Below are 18801 nucleotides of genomic sequence, written 5' to 3' on the forward strand. Positions count from 1 at the left end.
GTCCCAGGGATTTCTTGCTGTCCGGTTCAAGCCGGCTTAAGCGCTTCGGTGTAGACTTGAGAAGATAAGTCGGCCCTCGTCCTGCACTGGTATCCGGGATCATGGCTTTTCCTGAGGCCAAAATAATTTCAATTATTTAAAGAACATGAACACGGGAACTTGGAATGTTACGATGTTGAAAAATGACTATCATATCGACATTTTGACTGACGAATTCAGACGGTTTGAAATGGACTTATTAGGAACTTCAGAAAGTCTTATTCCAGAGGTAAGCAGCATGAAATTAGGTGATATAGAATTTGTTTACTCAGGCAGGAAGGATGGGGTACATAGGCAGGGAGTAGGGCTCATGACAAATAAGAAAACTGCAAAGTCTTGTTTAGGCTGAGAAGACATTAATAATAGAATAATAATTGCTCATTTTATGACTAAAAAGTTTAGGGATATCAGTTACAGTAGTATATGCACATGTTGAACTGATTGAGAGAGATACTAGTGACTCAGATGAATTTTACTTACAGTGAAAGGAGTAAATAAACAGGGTACCAGGTAGAAATATGGTGTTTTAACTAGGGGATTTTAACGCCCAAGTTGGTAGAGATAGAGACAGATGATATCTTGGCCTTGGTAAATTTGGTGTAGGAAAAGAAAACAGTAATGGCTACAGACTTTCGCAATTTGTAGGTATAACAAACTAGTTATAACCAATACAGTATTGGGTCATAAAATGGCTCATAAGCTCACATGGTATTCACGTGATGGTAAGACAGCAAACCTTATTGATTATGTTATTGTAAACCGAAGACTAGCAGGATCAATACAAGATACTAGGGTATATAGGAGTGCTTTTATTGATGTTAAAAGTAAAGGTCATAATCTAGTAGTGTCTAGGGTTAATTTTAAGCTGAAATTTCGGAAGAGTAACTACCTCCCGGTAAGTTATGATGTTGGTAGACTCCAGGATGAAAATTTGCGAGAACCATTCCAGGAACAGTTGAATACTAAACTTAAGAGTTTAAAATTTGACTATGTGGAAGATGGATGGAATAATTTTAGAAAAATATTTTGTGAAGATGCTGATGGTGTCTTAAGGAAGAAAGTTAAGACTGCTAGGAATATTAGTGAAAAAGCTTTATGTTTAATAGAGACTAGAAGGGGTTTGTGGGTTTGTATAAGAATTATGAAAACAAAAGGAATGTAAAGAAAGTGGAGAAAGCATTAAAATATGAACTAAGGAGGTATGAAGTGGAGACCATGGATAAAATTGCCGAGGATTCGGAAGATGCAGCTAGACGGCAAAATAGTAAAATGTTATACTGATATGTTAATAAATTGCGAGGGAGTAATCAATCTGGAGTTGTCCCAGTGAAAGATAGTAATGGGGCCAAAATTAGTGATAAAGAAAGAGTTAAAGGAGATGGGCGGAACATTTTGAGACTGTGCTAAACCGAGATAGAGTTGCAGGAAAGATATAGAGGAAAATGAAAAAGTTTGTGATACTTTGGATGTGAAGGAAGATTTGTTTTGTGATAAGAATTAGCGCCAGTACTAAAAGGATTAAAAGATAAGAAGGCTTCAGGTGCTGATAGTGTAGTAAATGAGTTTCTTAAATATGGTGGCTCTGAGGTTAGAAATAAGGTACTGAAGACTATGAATATCATTTTTGAAAAAGGGGAAGAACCTAATGATTTCAGAAAAACTTTAATTGAACCACTGTATAAGAAAGGTGATAAGAATGAATGTCGTAATTATCGATGCATTAGTCTGGTATGTAGCAAATTACTTAGTAATATGATACTTTTTAGACTAAGAGATGCTGTAGACAAAGTTTTAAGAGAAGTTTTTAAGAACAGCGCAGTTTGGAAAAGGTAGAGGATGCGTCGACCAGACGCATGGAGAAAAATGAGCGTGGGAGGGGGCCTAGGTACCCTCCAATTTTTTTGGTCACTGAAAAAGGACACTAAAACTTTCAATTTTCGTTAGAACGAGCCCTCACACGACATTCTAGGACCACATGGTCGATACAATCACCCCTGGAAAAAAAACCATAAAAAAACAAACAAACAAACAAACAAATAAACCCGTGATCGGTCTTCTGGCAAAAAATAGTAAGTTCCACATTTTTGTAGATAGGATCTTGAATCTTCTACAGTAGGGTTCTCTGATACGCTGAATGCGATGGTGTGATTTTCGTTAAGATCCTATTGCTTTTAGGGGGTGTTTCCCCCTATTTTCCAAAACAAATCAAATTTTCCCAGGCTCGTAACTTTTGATGAGTAAGACTAAATCTAATGAAACTTATATATTTAAAATTGGCATAAAAATCTGATTCTTTTAATGTATCTATTAGCATCAAAATTCCGTTTTTTAAGAATTTCGTTTACTATTGAGCCGGGTCGCTCCTTATTACAGTTCGTTACCACGAACTGTTTGATAAAGCTCAATCTAAAACAACCAATAAGAAAAATAAGCTTTGCTCCAACGCTTCTTAAAGCTAATATAAAAACCAGGAAGACCTGCACCTACACTCTATAAGGCTCAACCTATAACAACTGAAAATTAATTAAGCCTTGCTTCAACGCTCCATTGCTAAAATAAAACCCAAAAACAACCAAAAAGTAAATAAACGCATTGCTCCAACGCTCGGTGAAGCTGTAAAGAAGATTTGCTTATACTCTCTATAAAGCTCAGCATAAAATATAAACAGTCTTACACATACCCTCTGTAAAGTTCAACTTAAAACAACTAAAAAGTAAAAAAAAAGTCTTGGTCGACGCTTCATAAATCTTAAAAAAATTTGAAAAAAATGCTCCTACTCTGTAAAAGCCTAGAAAAAAGTTTTACTCCCAAGCTCTATTGAAAAAACAACCAAAAAGTCAAAAAATTCTTACTCCAACGCTCCACGAAGCAAAAAAAAAAAAGCCTTGACGTATTGTCCCAGCAATCTATAATGGTTAATGTAAAAGTTAAATTTAGTCTTACTCTAAAGTAAAATTCAACCTAAAATACCCAAAAAGTAAAAAAAAGCCTTGCTAAAAAATTCCATGAACCGGAAATAAATTTTGCTCCAACAATCTATTAACTCAACAAGAAAAGAAATACGAGTCTTACTCCAGTCCAATTTAGAGCTCAGCCTAAAACAACTGATAAGTAAAAATAAATCTTCTCCAGCAATCTATAAAGCTAAAACAGAAGAAGCTTCGACCACTTCTCCCATTACAGCTCAACCTACAAAAAAAGAAAAAAAAATCTTGCTTTTACCTTTTACCCTATCAAAGCTCAGGGCCCTCAGCCCCTTCCTTAACCTCTATAAAGCTTAACTTGATAAAAAAAAAAATTTTAATTTAGGGTCCTTAATATTTACTGACAGAAAAGAAAAGTGACTTTTCAATACAAATTTTTGGAAAAAGTATATTAACACTGCAAAAAGACAGTAGGTGGTCTTCATGAATATAGGAAAACTAATTTTTCTTAGAATTATTTTATTATTATTTTAGGGTTTATTTAGAATTATCAAGCGTAACCTGTTTTTGTATTACTGTTACCAAGAGAGGTACAAAGAATCATTATTGCTGAACTGGGATTAATCTCTATTCTTCACTCTTTTTGTATCTACTTTACTGAAAACTTCTTCTGAAAGGGAAGTGATGATGGTCTATTCAAATAGAAACTATTCATTGTTCTTTCAAAAAGTACCCCAGGGAACAAAAGCCACAAAAGCAAAACCAAGCACAGCAGTTTTTATACAAAGCTAAAAAAGGTTAGGCAACAAAAGCAGAAATTCAGCATCGGTACATTACAAGAAACATTTATTTTATTTGTGCAGCTCAGATGTTACTCAATTGTTGCAGCTCAAAATGCATAATTGTCACAATGACTAGTGCCCTTTTCGTATTCATTATCCCATACACTTAACGTATTGGCGAATCGAAATACATATATATGCTACCTTTTTCCAATAGCAAAATCTACATGTGAACAATGGAAAAGATACGTATTTTAGAGTTCTTGCTCCAATGGATTTAGGTCCTCCCCCACCTATAAGAACCAGGACGTCAATTGCCCTTTGCTAGAAATAAAATACATTTAGACGTTTTCAAACTGAAATTTGGTAGGGGGGGGGGCACAAATTCAAAACCATTGAACTATGTTATCGACTACATGATGACATAGACGACTACCCAACTGAACTTCGAACTGATGTTCGGTGACAGATTATCGAGTGACGCTGATTTTGGCAACGCCTTGACACTCATGATAAACATCCTCAAATATCGCAGTCCAGAGTAACTTCAGGCACCTCGACTGAACGAACGACTGAACCTGATGACATAGACGACTACCCAACTGAACTTCGAACTGATGTTCGGTGACGGATTATCGAGTGACGCTGATTTTGGCAACGCTTTGACACCCATGACAAACACCCTGAAAAATCAAATAGCAGTCCAAAGTAACTTCAGACACTTCGACTGAACAACTTTAAGTGGTGAGTGAGCCGAGAGCTAAGTCAACACACGAATCGCCAAAGCTTTTTCCGCCCTAGCAAGAGTCAACAAAAACCTGGCACAACCCTGCTGTCAGCCGCCTAACAAAGAAGCAAACAATAAAAGCACCTCTGGGTTCAGTTCCACTATACGGTTCAGAAACTTGGCAAACAACCACTATGACTTTAAAGAAGCTGGATATGACTCAAACAAAAGGACTTGGAAAGACAGGGGGAACCTGAAGCTACGATTTTATCACCAACCCCGATCTCTTAACCCATACAGGGGCGGTTTGGTTTTCCCTGCAAGATGCACAGCGTACACTGAGATGATACGGCCATCTCCTACAAATGCCATGAAAAAACCCCGTCGCATCACCTATGATTTCAACCTCAAGCCACTAGGTGGAAACGACCACGTGGTCGTCCAGTAATGAAATGGTCTGATAGTCTGTACCAGTTCCTAAGCAATACAGGAACACGATTTGAAGATACGCCCCCGGCTGCTGAAGACCGGATGTACTCGAGAAGGATGGTTGTGGTCTCTCATGACACTGGCACAGAGTCAGCAGAAAAGCTGAAAAAAAAAACAAAAAAAAAAACGCCAGTAATATGATATCGCGGACAAGACACGAATTAACAGATAACGTTTACACCATACGATCGATGAGTATCCCGAACATTACTGGCGAAAAATAATTTGAAATTTATAATTTTGGGTTCCAAAATTCAAAAATTCAGCGAAGAAAAAAAATTATACTGTATCCACACCCAGAGCTAAAAAGCAGTCACTCTATTTGCTACCGAATAGCCAAAGAATTTCTAATATGAAAAAGAATTCTTACCAGCAATCTTTGTACTGATACCAGTCATAAGACATCACGAACAGAACCAACATTAACAGAGGACGTTTATACAACACGACAGATTATTGCCCCAAAATATGTATGAGGCAAAATAATTTGTGATTTTTGGAATCTAAATTTGTAGTACCTTTAATATTGTGTTTGGGGAAAGGAGGCAAAAAGAATTTATCTCCTGTACTCACAGAGTACGAAAACGGTAATGATTAAATTTGGCTTCTGAATGGCTCAATGCTTACTCTTGTGACAAAGAATTCCTACGCGTAGCTTTTTATACCCACACCAGCCATTGGACATCAGTGACAAGACAAACATTAACAGAGGACGTTAGCACCACGTGACAGATTATTGCCCCAACATAGACAGTGTTGGCTACAATCTGCCTACCTTACGGCATAGTATGCTGGTGACTGTTTGGAAGATTCTAGCCGGACCTCTTACCTCTTCGGATTCGGTTTCAATCTCCCCTTTGGTCTCTTTTGTACCTCGTGCAGACACGGTATCGTTCGCCTGGGCAGGAGCAGAGGGTTGCCCTAGGAATACAGAAAAAAACAAAAGTAAATTTCGTATCAAGAAACAAACTGTCTTCGTCTTTTTGGTATAAATTAATTTTACAATATGATGGTAAAATGGTAATTTTCTAGCTACACTTGTTATAGCAGGACAGATGATTCGTCTGAAATGTCAAAAATGTCTATAAGCTCCTGCTCTAACATTTTTCATCGTTGAACAAATCGTCCATATTGTTATGGCATATGACAGTGATTTTGGGCATCTCCGGTAGAATTTTTACTCGAGGAGCAAATAGACAATTTTGTTAGTTAAAACATAAATGAAGGACATTTAGGCTACTGCTTTCAAAATTTTCTTCGTGAAGCAAAAACACAATCTTGATATATGAAATGTAAAAAAAAGAATTTTTAGGTACCTTTTGTCAAATATTTCCTCGCGGAGCAAATAGATAATCTTGTTATTCAAAATATATAAATAAAGCACATTTAGGCTACTGTTTCCAGATTTTTCATCGAGGAGCAGATGCAGTGTCTTGATAAATGAAAAGTAAAAAAGTATTTTTAGGTACCTGCTTTTACGTTTTTCCTCGAAGAGCAAAAAGGCATTTATATATATATATATATATATATATATATATATATATATATATATATATATATATATATATATATATATATATATATATATATATATATATATATATATATATATATATATATATATATATATATATATATATATATATATATATATATATATATATATATATATATATGAAATATTAATAAAGTGTTTACAGGCACCTGCTTTCGATTTTTCACTCAAGGAGCGAATCGACAATCCTGTCATGTGAAATGTAAATAAGGCGTGTTTGGTACCTCCTTTAAAATTTTTACTTGAGGAGCAAATAGACAATTTTTACTTTTTTAAAAGTACATTAAGTTTTTTTTAGACTTTGGTTTCAAATTCTTCCGCGAGGAGCAAATAGACAATTTTGTTAATTTATCAAATTTTCTTCGTGGAGCAAATATACACTCTTGATATGAAATGTAAAAATGTATTTTTAGGCATCTGCTCTCAAATTTTTGCTCGAGAAACAAATTAACGATTTCGTTATTAAAATATATAAATAAAGCACGTTTAGTCTACTGTTTTCAAATTTTTCCTTGAAGAGCAAATACACAATTTTTCTATGTGAAATGTAAATAAGGTGTTTTCTGGCACTTGCTTTCAATTTTTTCCTCGAGGAACAAATCAGCAATTTCGTAACACAAAATATAAATAATTTGTTTTATGGCACCAACTTTAGACTTTTTCCTCGAGGAACAAATGGACAATTTTCCATTTAGAATATAAACTAAGTACACCTTCAAATTCTCCTTCGTGAACAAAATAGACAGTGGTTTTATTTGAAATATAAATTAAGTATTTTTCGGCACCTATTTTCAATTTTTTTTTTCTCGAAAAGAAAATAATCGATTTTACTATTTGAAAAAAAGGTACATTTAGGCTATAACTTTCAAATTTTCCTTCGTGGACAAAATAGACAGTTGTGTTATATGAAATATAAATTAGGGGTTTTTCAGCCCTACTATCAACTATTTCCTTGATTAGCAAATATGAATTTTACTATTTAAAGCAAAATTTAAGTTAAGTAAATAAATTTAGTATAAATTTTAAGTAAGTAAATTTAAGTTATTTCTTTCATTTCTTTTTCTTCTGGAGCAAATACAAATTTTTTTGGTGGAAAATACATATAGGATGACTGCTTTTAAGGCTTTTCTAAGTAAACCTCTCCAAAATTTGAGTAAATTTAAGTTACTTCTTTCAATTTTTTTCCTTCTGGCGCAAATACACATTTTTTGGGTTTAAAATACATATAGGATAACTGCTTTTAAAGCTTTTCTAAGTAAAACTCTCCAAAATTTGAGTAAATTTAAGTTACTTCTTTCAATTTTCTTCCTTCTGGAGCAAATAAACATTTTTTTTGGTGGAAAATGCGCATAGGATGACTGCTTTTAAAGCTTTTCTAAGTAAAACTCTTCAAAACTTCTCTAACGACACTAAAATCATAATAGATAATAAAATGATCCAAAATTGGAGTGAAGAGCTAAAGAAATTGGAAACGTTCAAATTTTATAAGGAGTAGATTATGGGCAATAGTTATACCTTAAATTGAATTTAAAAGCTAGATATCTTATTTTGTAGATGCAGCTCAGGGCTAATTGCCCTTCAGTTAGCGCAAAATATGAACAGTTCTCATACGAAAGAAGTTGCAAAGAAGACAGGTATACTCGCCCGCTTTGCATAGTTAAGGAGGATGTTTTGGTGCATTTTTTTTAGCTGGTGTCAGAGGCTCTCTACAATTAAGGAAAAGGATATTAGGAAAAATTGATTGATACTTCCAGATGTCTTAAAAAGTACGTCACCACCAAGGTATCAAGGAATTTTGCTTACTACAAAAAAAAAAAAAAAAAAAAAAAAAAAAAAAAAAAAAAAAAAAAAAAAAAAAAAAAAAATCCTGATATTAAGTAATGTTTTATTTAAGTGTTTCCTGATAATCACCGATATAGGCTACATTTAAAATATTACAATTAATATTAAGGAAATATTAAGGCTCTAAATTAATTAATTAATAATTAATATTAAATATTAAATTTAGATATTAATATTAATTTAAATATTAATATTAAATTAAATTAATAATTAATATTAAGGCTCTCTACAATTAAGGAAAAGGATATTAGGAAAAATTGATTGATACTTCCAGATGTCTTAAAAAGTACGTCACCACCAAGGTATCTAGGAATTTTGCTTACTAAAAAAAAAAAAAAAAAAAAAAAAAAAAAAAAAAAAAAAAAAAAAAAAAAAAAAAAAAAAAACTTTTTTTTTTAAACATTACTATTAAGTAATGTTTTATTTAAGTGTTTCCTGATAATCGCTGATATAGGCTACATTTAAAATATTTGAGTTTCTTTTCTGTAAATGCCCGTATTTTGTGTACATGGCCGTATTTTGGGTTTAAAATACACATTATCTTATCTAGTAGACTATGTACTTTTAAAACTTCCCAAGTACCAAGAATCTGGGGCTATATATGAAAGGTAGGCTTAATCTAAGATAAATTAAATATAAATTCCATGATTATATATTTTAAACAACTTTAAATCAACAACTATTCCCCGACAAGCAAATAAATAATTTTTTGATTGAGTGTTTAGTGCATCTGTGTACTTTCATTAAAAAGTATATTTAGGCTACTGCTTTAAATTTTTCTTCGCGGAGTAAATAGATCACTTTTTCATATGAAACGTGGATAAGATATATTTAGGCATCTGGTTGAACGTTTTGCTCGAGCAGCAAATAGGCCATTTTAAATAGGCTATTTAAAATACAAATAAGGTCTATTTAGGCTACTACTTTCAAATTTTACCTCGTGGAGCAAGTAATATTTTTTTTTGGAACATGCACATGACTTTTAACTCACTTTAAACAGTTATAAAGTTTAAGGTTACATATTTTAGATAACTTTAAATCAAATACTATTCCCCGATGAGCAAATAAATAACATTTTGACTGAGTGTTAAGTGCATCTGTGTACTTTGATTAAAAAGTATATGTAGGCTACTGCTTTAAAATATTTCTTCGCGGAGCAATTAGACAACTTTTTCATATGAAACCTGGATAAGATGTATTTAGGCACCTGCTTGAATATTTCCCTCGAGTAGCCAAATAGGCCTTTTTACATAGGCTATTTAAAATATAAATAAGGTCCGAAAGTAAAACAGTTCAAAATAGGGATGATACTTTTTTATTGACAGTGAAATATAAAATTATTTAACTGGATATTTCGAACACATATACAGTGTTCATCATCAGCAGTAAAACTAAAAAGTTTTAGTTTTACTGCTGATGATGAACACTGTATATGTGTTCGAAATATCCAGTTAAATAATTTTATATTTCACTGTCAATAAAAAGGTATCATCCCTATTTTGAACTATTTTACTTTCGTCATGGAAAGGCAGTGTGGTCTTTGAAGTTATCTAAATAAGGTCCATTTAGGCTACTACATTCAACTTTTCCCTCGTGGAGCAAATGATCCTTTTTTTTGGGGGGGGGGGGAGGGGAATACATATAACTTTTAAAACTCTCCAAGTACCAAACATTTGCTGGCTAAACATGGAAGATAGGCTTAAAGTCTTATTAGGTAGTTATAAATTTTAAGACTACATATTTTAGGCAACTTTAAATCAAGTACTATTCCTCGAAGAGCAAATAAATAGATTTTTGATTCTGTGTTTAGTGCATCCGTGTATTTTGATTAAAATTGTGTTTAGACAACTAGGTTCTAATCCACTGATTTTCATTATATAACTTAAGGGACCTGGTCTGCAAATAAAGTTTTAAGAGAAGAACAGTGTGGTTTTAAGAAGGGGAGAGATGCGTCAACCAAATTTTCGCTCTTAGAGATTAATAATTAAGAAGTGCCTAAGATTAAACTATTCCACTGACTTTAAAATAACTTAATCTCTCGTTGACAAAAACGGGGAGAGACAGAACAGCTTACGTGACAATCGTTGAATTTCTGGTAAGCTTTTGGCAATACTTTTGAAGCAGACAGGGCTTTCCACAGGAGACGGTGGCCAATCAGTGAAAGCAATAATCTCAAATGCATATAGAATACTGGCAGTGGGCGTGTTCATCACCTTGTCACTCTCATCAGGGAAAGTCTATAAAATATTCAAAATAAAATTATTTTACTGAACAAAGGGGGAGGGGACAAAGAGTCTTTTGCCTGAGAAATGTCATATGTAATATGAAATTCAAATATTGTAAAAAAAAAAATCTATTTTTGGTTTTACAGATGGAGAAAGAGCGGTTTCACGCCCAATTGTCTTCCACTACTAAAATAAATGGATCTTACCGTTTTTTATAGAGCCAATATATACACTGGGAGAAGGCTTAAGGTGAGAGGAGCCAAAAGTTGGCTACTCCGGACGCCCGTAGATACTCTTATTATTACAACACAAAGGTAACTACGGTATTAACAAAAATAATTTTAAGAGGATGCGGTATCTAAAACTCATTTTACAATTCTCAGCGTTCCTGTCTTATTGTCAAAATAGGTCGAAGACAAAGGCTCTAATTTGACATTTTCAAATAAATGTGTTAAAGCAAGTTTGTCTGCGCAAATATAGATAGATAGATATATAGATTTATTCACACGAAAGCCCAATTAAGCCATGGTGACATACACAAAACAAGTGGAAAAATACAGCAACAAAACACAGACTGAAAAGACACTAAAACTAATTATGTAAGAAAATTATCACGATACCTCATATTCTATATTCTACCCTGAAGGAAGAAAATAAAAATAAAGAAAATTATTTTTTTTATAGATCAATTTTCAAAAAACCACAATTTAGAAGGCCAAGTCTAAAAGCGCAAAGTCTAAAAAAGTGCAGTCTAAAAGCTGAAAATGTGGCAGTCCAATACCTCTTCACTTCAAAAACGAAACTACACACTGTTCTCACTCCCCAACCCAATAAAACTGACACCGTTTTAATTGAAAACCCAACCCTTCTGTAACATGTGAGGGTATGCTCTAAAATCAATTAAGAGTTCCTTTAGGACAAGGCCTATCTTTTACGATATTCGAGACTTTCCCCTTCTGGAAGGATCTAGAATGTAGCAGTTTGTATTTGCTTCTCACTCAATTTCCTTCTATTTGCCATTTTTTCAAAATGTAAAATATTAATTACACAAAAAACTTTCATAAAATTACTAAATGCTGTACTTTAGCGCCGTCTTTTTATAAATTGTGTAGAAGTTCACTATTATCAGCAATGGATTTTATGTCACTGGTGAGAATTTTTTTTTTTTTTTTATACGGGCACAAAAACGGTTCTCTTGTGTTTTGAATCTGATTTGAAAAATTCGCTTTTCAGGTCGGCAAAATTTTGTTTAAGATGAATAGAGATGTTTATACAGTAGTTGAAATTTACTAAGGTGTTCTTTTTTATATACGAAAAAATATTTGCCTAAAATGAAAATACATTACTGTTGTTAGATAAATAGTTTTTTTTAGAAAAAATTTAGAAAATTTCGCTTTCAACATTATTTCCATACCAGAATTGACATAGTGGCTGTCCTTAGCCAAAATGTAGACATTGAGTTCAATACTAGAGCTAGAATTCTTCTATCAACAATACCTTTCAAAATTTTAGACGTAATACATTAAATAGGTATTTTTTCCAGACTTCTGTATCTGTTTCCATTGTCTAATAAATGGACTTTTTTAAAATACAACCTAGCATCTCCAAGAGCACAAAAAAAAACTGATTTACAATAGGTAACACCTAGCTCAATACTATATAATATTGCTTTGTGTATCATAGCACAGTTTATTATAATACAGTATACTACTACTACTACTACTAATAACTCACTGTAGCACCAAGCCGCCTGAGGCCAACACAGCAACGCACGCTTCTCCTCCAACCTAATTTATTTAAAGCCTCCCTCTTTACATCCTCCCAGGAAGTTCCCATTTCCTTTAAATCTTTATTTATGACATCCTCCCAACCCAGACAAGGACGACCTGCTTTCCGTGTAGCCCCAGACGGCTGGCCAAAAAGTATCAGTATTTACACAAATCTAGGACTTCGTGAAATCCCTTCCCCTCCTGAGCATTTCCCTTTGCGTCAACGGCTAACGCGATAAGTAGCTGAACCGGTACGATTCAGCCGTTAACAGCACGACATTTGCGTTACGCAAATAGTTCCATTTTATCATATTTTGCATTTAGCAGTACAATATAGTATAATGGAATGCTATTCCCTTTAAAATTCTTTCAGCCGTGAAGAATTGTGTTTAAGTTCGGTATCAGTATTTTGGCCAATCCAGGACTTAGTGAAATCCCCCCCCGCCTGAGCATCTCCCTTCGCGTCAACGGCTAACACGACAAGTAGCTGAACCGGTACGATTCAGCCGTTAACAGCACGACATATGCGTTACGCCAATAGTTCAGTTTTCCTCGTTCGTTAAGGTTTTTAATGCTATACTACGTCGTCAATAATTGTACATATTTATTTGTTCATTATTCTTTTTATTAAATGTTAACTTTTTTTTAATTTGAACTTGAACTTTTTTTTAGAAAGTTGGATATTTAAATGTTTTAGTTTAAGTCTGTTGTGTTTGATTTGAGTTTGCATAGAAATTTTTATGACGATGACAATGGCTGTTATTATATATGTTTAGAGTCTTATCTTTCATTATGACAAGAACTGATACATTATGACACTGATCAGCATGACCGTGCAAAGAACTTAACAATAAAATCGTATAAATTTGAGAATTAGAAAGCCGAAAATTGATGTCACCCAGAAAAGAGAGTGGGGAAGAATACGAAGCAGAATGAATTATAAAAACATATTGAAATAATCCTGCATATTCATCTATTTCTTCCATTCCAAATAGGAACATTTTTTTTTTGAAAATTGGTGGAGTACGGATGCTAAGTTTCAGCTTGTTATGAAATCATTTGACCAATTTTGATGGGCAAAATTTACCATCTTCTGTTTGAGCATAACTCTGTTAGGGAATGGATCTCACAAATTTTGCACTGAAAGACGCGCAGATTATTTTTACCATCAAGAGAATTTTGTCGTCTGGTATTACCAGAAAATTTACCATCAAAACAATCATTGACCTAGCTTTACTGGGGATTGCTGTGAAACAGAAATTATTTCAAAATTCCTCTCAAAACATCCCGTAAAACTTGAAACGAAAAAACATACAGAGTATTATCCTTCTTGATAATATTAACGGTTTCCAAACGATGGAACTAAAATACAGAATTGTCATCTGAATTTCAGATGCCAGCTAGACTAGAGGAATAAAACGTCAGCTCCTGCGGCAAGTAAAAGCAGGCCTACAACTACAAAACGTACATAAATAAAAAATAGCATCCTATAATATATCCAGAGAAACATAGCATCCTATAAAGTATGAGAACATTTAAATAGAAAATATACGGATATAATACGGATTATAATACAAAAAAAGAATTTATTTAATTAGAAATTGTTTAATTTCTTAAAATGAACTTCTAATTTAAACTAATTAATTTAAACTAAATAAATGTATCTAATTTTTTTTGGAAACAGGAATACAATTATAATGGACATTTAAAATCGAAGCTCAAGGTAGTCCCTAACAACAAACGAACAAACAACAATAAACATCCTCTCATGTTAGGTTGTCAATTTTTGAAAACTTTAAATTGTTTTTTTTTTTAAGGAATAAATTTAAAGGAACCTTTTTTTTTAAAGGAATAAAGGAATAAAATTTTTTAGAGGAATAAAACGTCAGCTCCTGCGGCAAGTAAAAGTAGGCCTACAACTAAAAAAACCTACATAAATAAAAACTGTAGCTAAAACAGAGAAACATAGCATCCTATAAAATATGAGGACATTAAAATAGAAATTTATACGGATATAATACGGATTATAATACAAAAGAAACGAAAGAGAATTTATTTAATTAGAAATGGTTTAATTTCTTATATTATGAATAAAAAAAACTAATTTTTTTAGCTGAAAGTAAGGAGCGACATTAAAACTTAAAACGAAGAAAATTACTCCGTATATGAAATGGGTTGTCCCCTCCGCAATCCCTCGCTCTTTACGCTAAAGCTTTTAATTGTTTTAAAAAGTAGAATTGTGGCAAATAGTCAAACTTTAGCGTAAAGAGCGAAGGATTGCGGAGGGGACAACCCATTTCATATACGGAGTAATTTCTGTTTGTTTTAAGTTTTAATGTCGCTCCTTACTTTCAGTTAAAAAAATTAGTTTTTTTTTTATTCAATTTCTGAACGTTTTTGAATTAATGCATGTTTGATGTTGGCTCTCCGCACATAAATTATTAAAATGAAATTTGTATATTAATTTTTTTTGGCTAAATGGCTTTCTCTTAGTTTTGATCAGACGATTTTGAGAAATAAGGGGTGGAGAAGGAGGCCTAGTTGCCCTCCAATTTTTCGGTTACTTAAAAAGGCAACTAGAACTTTTAATTTTTAACGAACGTTTTTATTAGTAAAAAATATACGTAACTTAAGAATTAACTTACGTAACAAACTTTCATAACCTTATATTTTTATTATGTATACGAGGGGGTTCGTACCCTCGTTAATACCTCGCTCTTTACACTAAATCGTAAGTTTTGTCCCAATGCTTTAAGAATGACTCCTGAATCAGAAAGGCCGTAGAATAAATAGTTGAAATTACTAAAAATACTTTAGCATAAAGAGCGAGGTATTTATCTCCTCCTAAATACCCCGCTCTTTATGCTAAAGTATTATTAGAACCCCTCATATTCGTAATAATATCTGTTCGTTTTAAGTTTCAATGCTACTCCTTCCTTTCATTTGAAAAAAGTTTTCATGTTTATTTTTCATTGTTTTCTTATAGTAATGCTAGAAAATCCTGCGCCCTTGTCATTGAATTTTTCTTCCCCCATGACAGATTCCTCCAAGGAAAGATCCTCAACAGAGCCCCCTCCCCTCAGCCCGACCCCCAAACAAAATAAAATCCCCCTGAAAACGTCTATACACTTCCCAATAGCCATTACTATATGTAAACACTGGTCAAAGTTTGTAACTTGCAGCCCCTCCCCCAGGGATTGTGGGGGAGTAAGTCATCCCCAAAGACATAGTTATTATGGTTTTCGACTATGCTGAACAAAATGGCTATCTCAAAATTTTGATCCGTTGACTTTGGGAAAAAAATGAGCGTGGGAGGGGGCCTAGATGCCCTCCAGTATTTTTGGTTTCTTAAAAAGGGCACTAGAACTTTTCATTTCCGTTAGAATGAGCCCTCTTGCGACATTCTAGGACCACTTGGTCGATACGATGTCCCCTGGGAAAAAGAAAAAACAAACAAATAAACACGCACCCGTGATTTGTCTTCTGGCAAAAAATACGAAATTACACATTTTTGTAGATAGGAGCTTGAAACTTCTATAGTAGGGTTCCCTGATACGCTGAATCTGATGGTGTCATTTTTGTTAAGATCCTACGACTTTTAGGGGGTGTTTTCCCCTATTTTCTTAAATAAGGCAAATTTTCTCAGGCTCGTAACTTTTGATGGGTAAGACTAAACTTGATGGAACTTATATATTTAAAATCAGCATTAAAATGCGATTCTTTTGATGTAGCTATTGTAGCTACTATCAATTTTTTAGAGTTTTGGTTACTATTGAGCCGGGTCTCTCCTTACTACAGTTCGTTACCACGAACTGTTTGAAAATGAAGTTCTAATTCAAACTAATCAATTTAAATTGAATAAATGTATCTAACTTTTTTTTTGGAAAGAGAAATACAATTATAATGGAAATTTGTAATCGAAGCTCAAGGTAGTCCCTAAAGACAAACGAACAAACAACAATAAACGTCCTCTCATGTTAGGTTGTCAATTTTTGAAGACTTTAAATTGTTTTTTTTTTAAGGAATAAATTTAAAGGAACTTTTTTTTAAAAGGAATAAAGGAATAAAATTTTTTAGAGGAATAAAACGTCAGCTCCTGCGGCAAGTAAAAGTAGGCCTACAACTACAAAACCTACATATATAAAAACTGTAGCTAAAACAGAGAAACAGCATCCTATAAAGTATGAGAACATTGAAATAGAAATTTATACAGATATAATACGGATTATAATACAAAAGAAACGAAAGAGAACTTATTTAATTAGAAATTGTTTAATTTCTTATATTAAAATGAACTTCTAATTTAAACTAATTAATTTAAACTAAATAAATGTATCTAATTTTTTTTTTTGAAAGAGAAATACAATTATAACGGAAATTTATTATCGAAGCTCAAGGTAGTCTCTAAGAATAAAAGAACAAACAACAATCAACGTCCTCTCATGTTAGGTTGTCAATTTTTGAAGACTTTAAATTGTTTTTTTTTAAGGAACAAATTTAAAGGAATTTCTTTTTTAAAGGAATAAAGGAATAAAATCTTTTAGAGGAATAAAACGTCAGTTACTGCGGCATGTAGAAGTAGGCCTACAACTACAAAACCTACATAAATAAAAACTGTAGCTAGCATCTTATAAAGTATGAGAACATTAAAATAGAAATTTATACGTATTATAATACAAAAAAAACGAAAGAGAATTCATTTAATTAGAAATTGTTTGATTTCTTATATTAAAATGAACTTTTAATTGAAACTAATTAATTTAAACTAAATAAATGTATCTAATTTTTTTTGGAAACAGAATTACAATTATAATGGAAATTTATTATCGAAGCTCAAGGTAGTCTCTAAGAATAAAAGAACAAACAACAATCAACGTCCTCTCATGTTAGGTTGTCAATTTTTGAAAACTTTAAATTGTTTTTTATTTTTTCGGTAACAAGACTACTGTTTGTAGTGCTTGTACTGCTTGTTAACCTTTTTTTTATAGTTTTTATTCCTTTTTGCATTTTGATGAATAATGGTAGAGATTACTGCCTTGGACTCCTTTCTTCTTCTTTTTTTTTAGTTTTTCTGAGCAACTCTATACTATCTTCGTCACCGATTTAGTTTTTTTCTTTTCTTATGCTTTATAATTTCTTTTTTTTTTTTTTTTAGATCCTGCAGCCATACTTTTTGGCACTTATTTCAATTATTATTTTTTTCTTGGGGGGGGGGGGGGGGACTAAATATAAGTTTTTTACACTTTTTTATTCTACTGAGCATCGCTACCTTTTACGCGTAATTGTTATACTTTTTTCTGCTTTTTAGAAGCTGGTGCTATATTGTCATCAGAACTTTTTTGTTTAAGCTTTTTTTTGTGTTTTTGAAATCTTTGTTTATGAGTCCAAATTATGCTCAGAAAATGCTGCACCATCTTTAATGCAGACATTAAATATTTTCTATGTTTCCAAGTTCTTTTTTAAACTTTATAGATTCTACTGCTACAACACCTTTGGCACTTTCAGATTTTCATGTCTTTTAGATAATTTTGTTAAAAATAAATTTAGAGTTCTGCTGAGAACGCTGAAATGTTTTCAGCGTAGATTTATTTTTATACTTTTTTTTATGCTTTTTAAGTTTGTTTTATATGGTTTGAGGTTCTGCTACAGTACTGTCGTTAGCACTTTTTCAACTTTTTTGTTTTTTAAATCCTCTTTTTCCTATGCTTCCTCAATTCTTTCGCGTAACACTGTAAAATGTTCAGCACAATTTTCTTCGCACTATTTTTTAATTGTGATCCCATTCGTGTCAAATCCTCAAAGATCCGGCACTATTGAATTTTTATTGTCTTTTATTACTTTCTCAACACCGTCAGCCGAGGAAAGAGAGAGATGGAAGAGAGAGAGAGAGGAAGATCGAGAAAGAGCAAGAGAGAAGGAGAAAACTGAGAGGAGGGAGAAGAGACAGAAAGGAGGGAGAAGATCCATGAGCTTGTTGTTTTGAATGGACTAAATTAAAATTAAATTAATGAAATTAATTTAAAAGGGTTTTTATTTGAATTAGTTCTTTTTTTCTCAAAAAGGATCCTCTTTAGATTACAATTTATCAAGGTATCACCTAGTTTAAAAGCTCTAAACAGCACAAAGGTTTTAGAGCAAAAAAGAGCAAATACAATACTCCCTAGGTCTCGAAATAAAGTTCCTATTGCCTTAGTTGGCAATGCCCCTCCCCTTGGCCCCTCCTTGGTGGCATGATTGGATGTATTTGTAGATTTTTCTATGATTTCGTCAATGCCAAGTCATAGATTTGACGAAAGTACAAGACTAGCTAATGAAAGGAAAATTTTGGTGATCTAGTACAAAATTACAAGGAGTCAAGGAGGTTGCAAATTCAATCCAAAGATTTGACGAAAAGTATATAACTATCTAATGAAAGGAAAATTTTGATGATCTAATTCAAAATCAGGAGG

At 32.7% G+C, this 18801-nt stretch overlaps 1 protein-coding gene across 1 annotated transcript in view; it reads right to left on the minus strand.

Moving 5' to 3' along the window:
- LOC136028474 (ubiquitin carboxyl-terminal hydrolase 32-like) overlaps positions 1–18801 on the minus strand; it is a gene marked incomplete in the record, with an annotated part of 242323 nt that overhangs the window by 104122 nt on the left and 119400 nt on the right. The window contains 2 exon segments of the mRNA XM_065706316.1: positions 5737–5882; positions 10433–10595. Coding sequence (XP_065562388.1) covers positions 5737–5882; positions 10433–10595 — 309 coding nt within the window.

This window comes from Artemia franciscana, chromosome 6, assembly GCF_032884065.1.
Source record: "Artemia franciscana chromosome 6, ASM3288406v1, whole genome shotgun sequence".
Classification (NCBI taxonomy): domain Eukaryota; kingdom Metazoa; phylum Arthropoda; class Branchiopoda; order Anostraca; family Artemiidae; genus Artemia; species Artemia franciscana.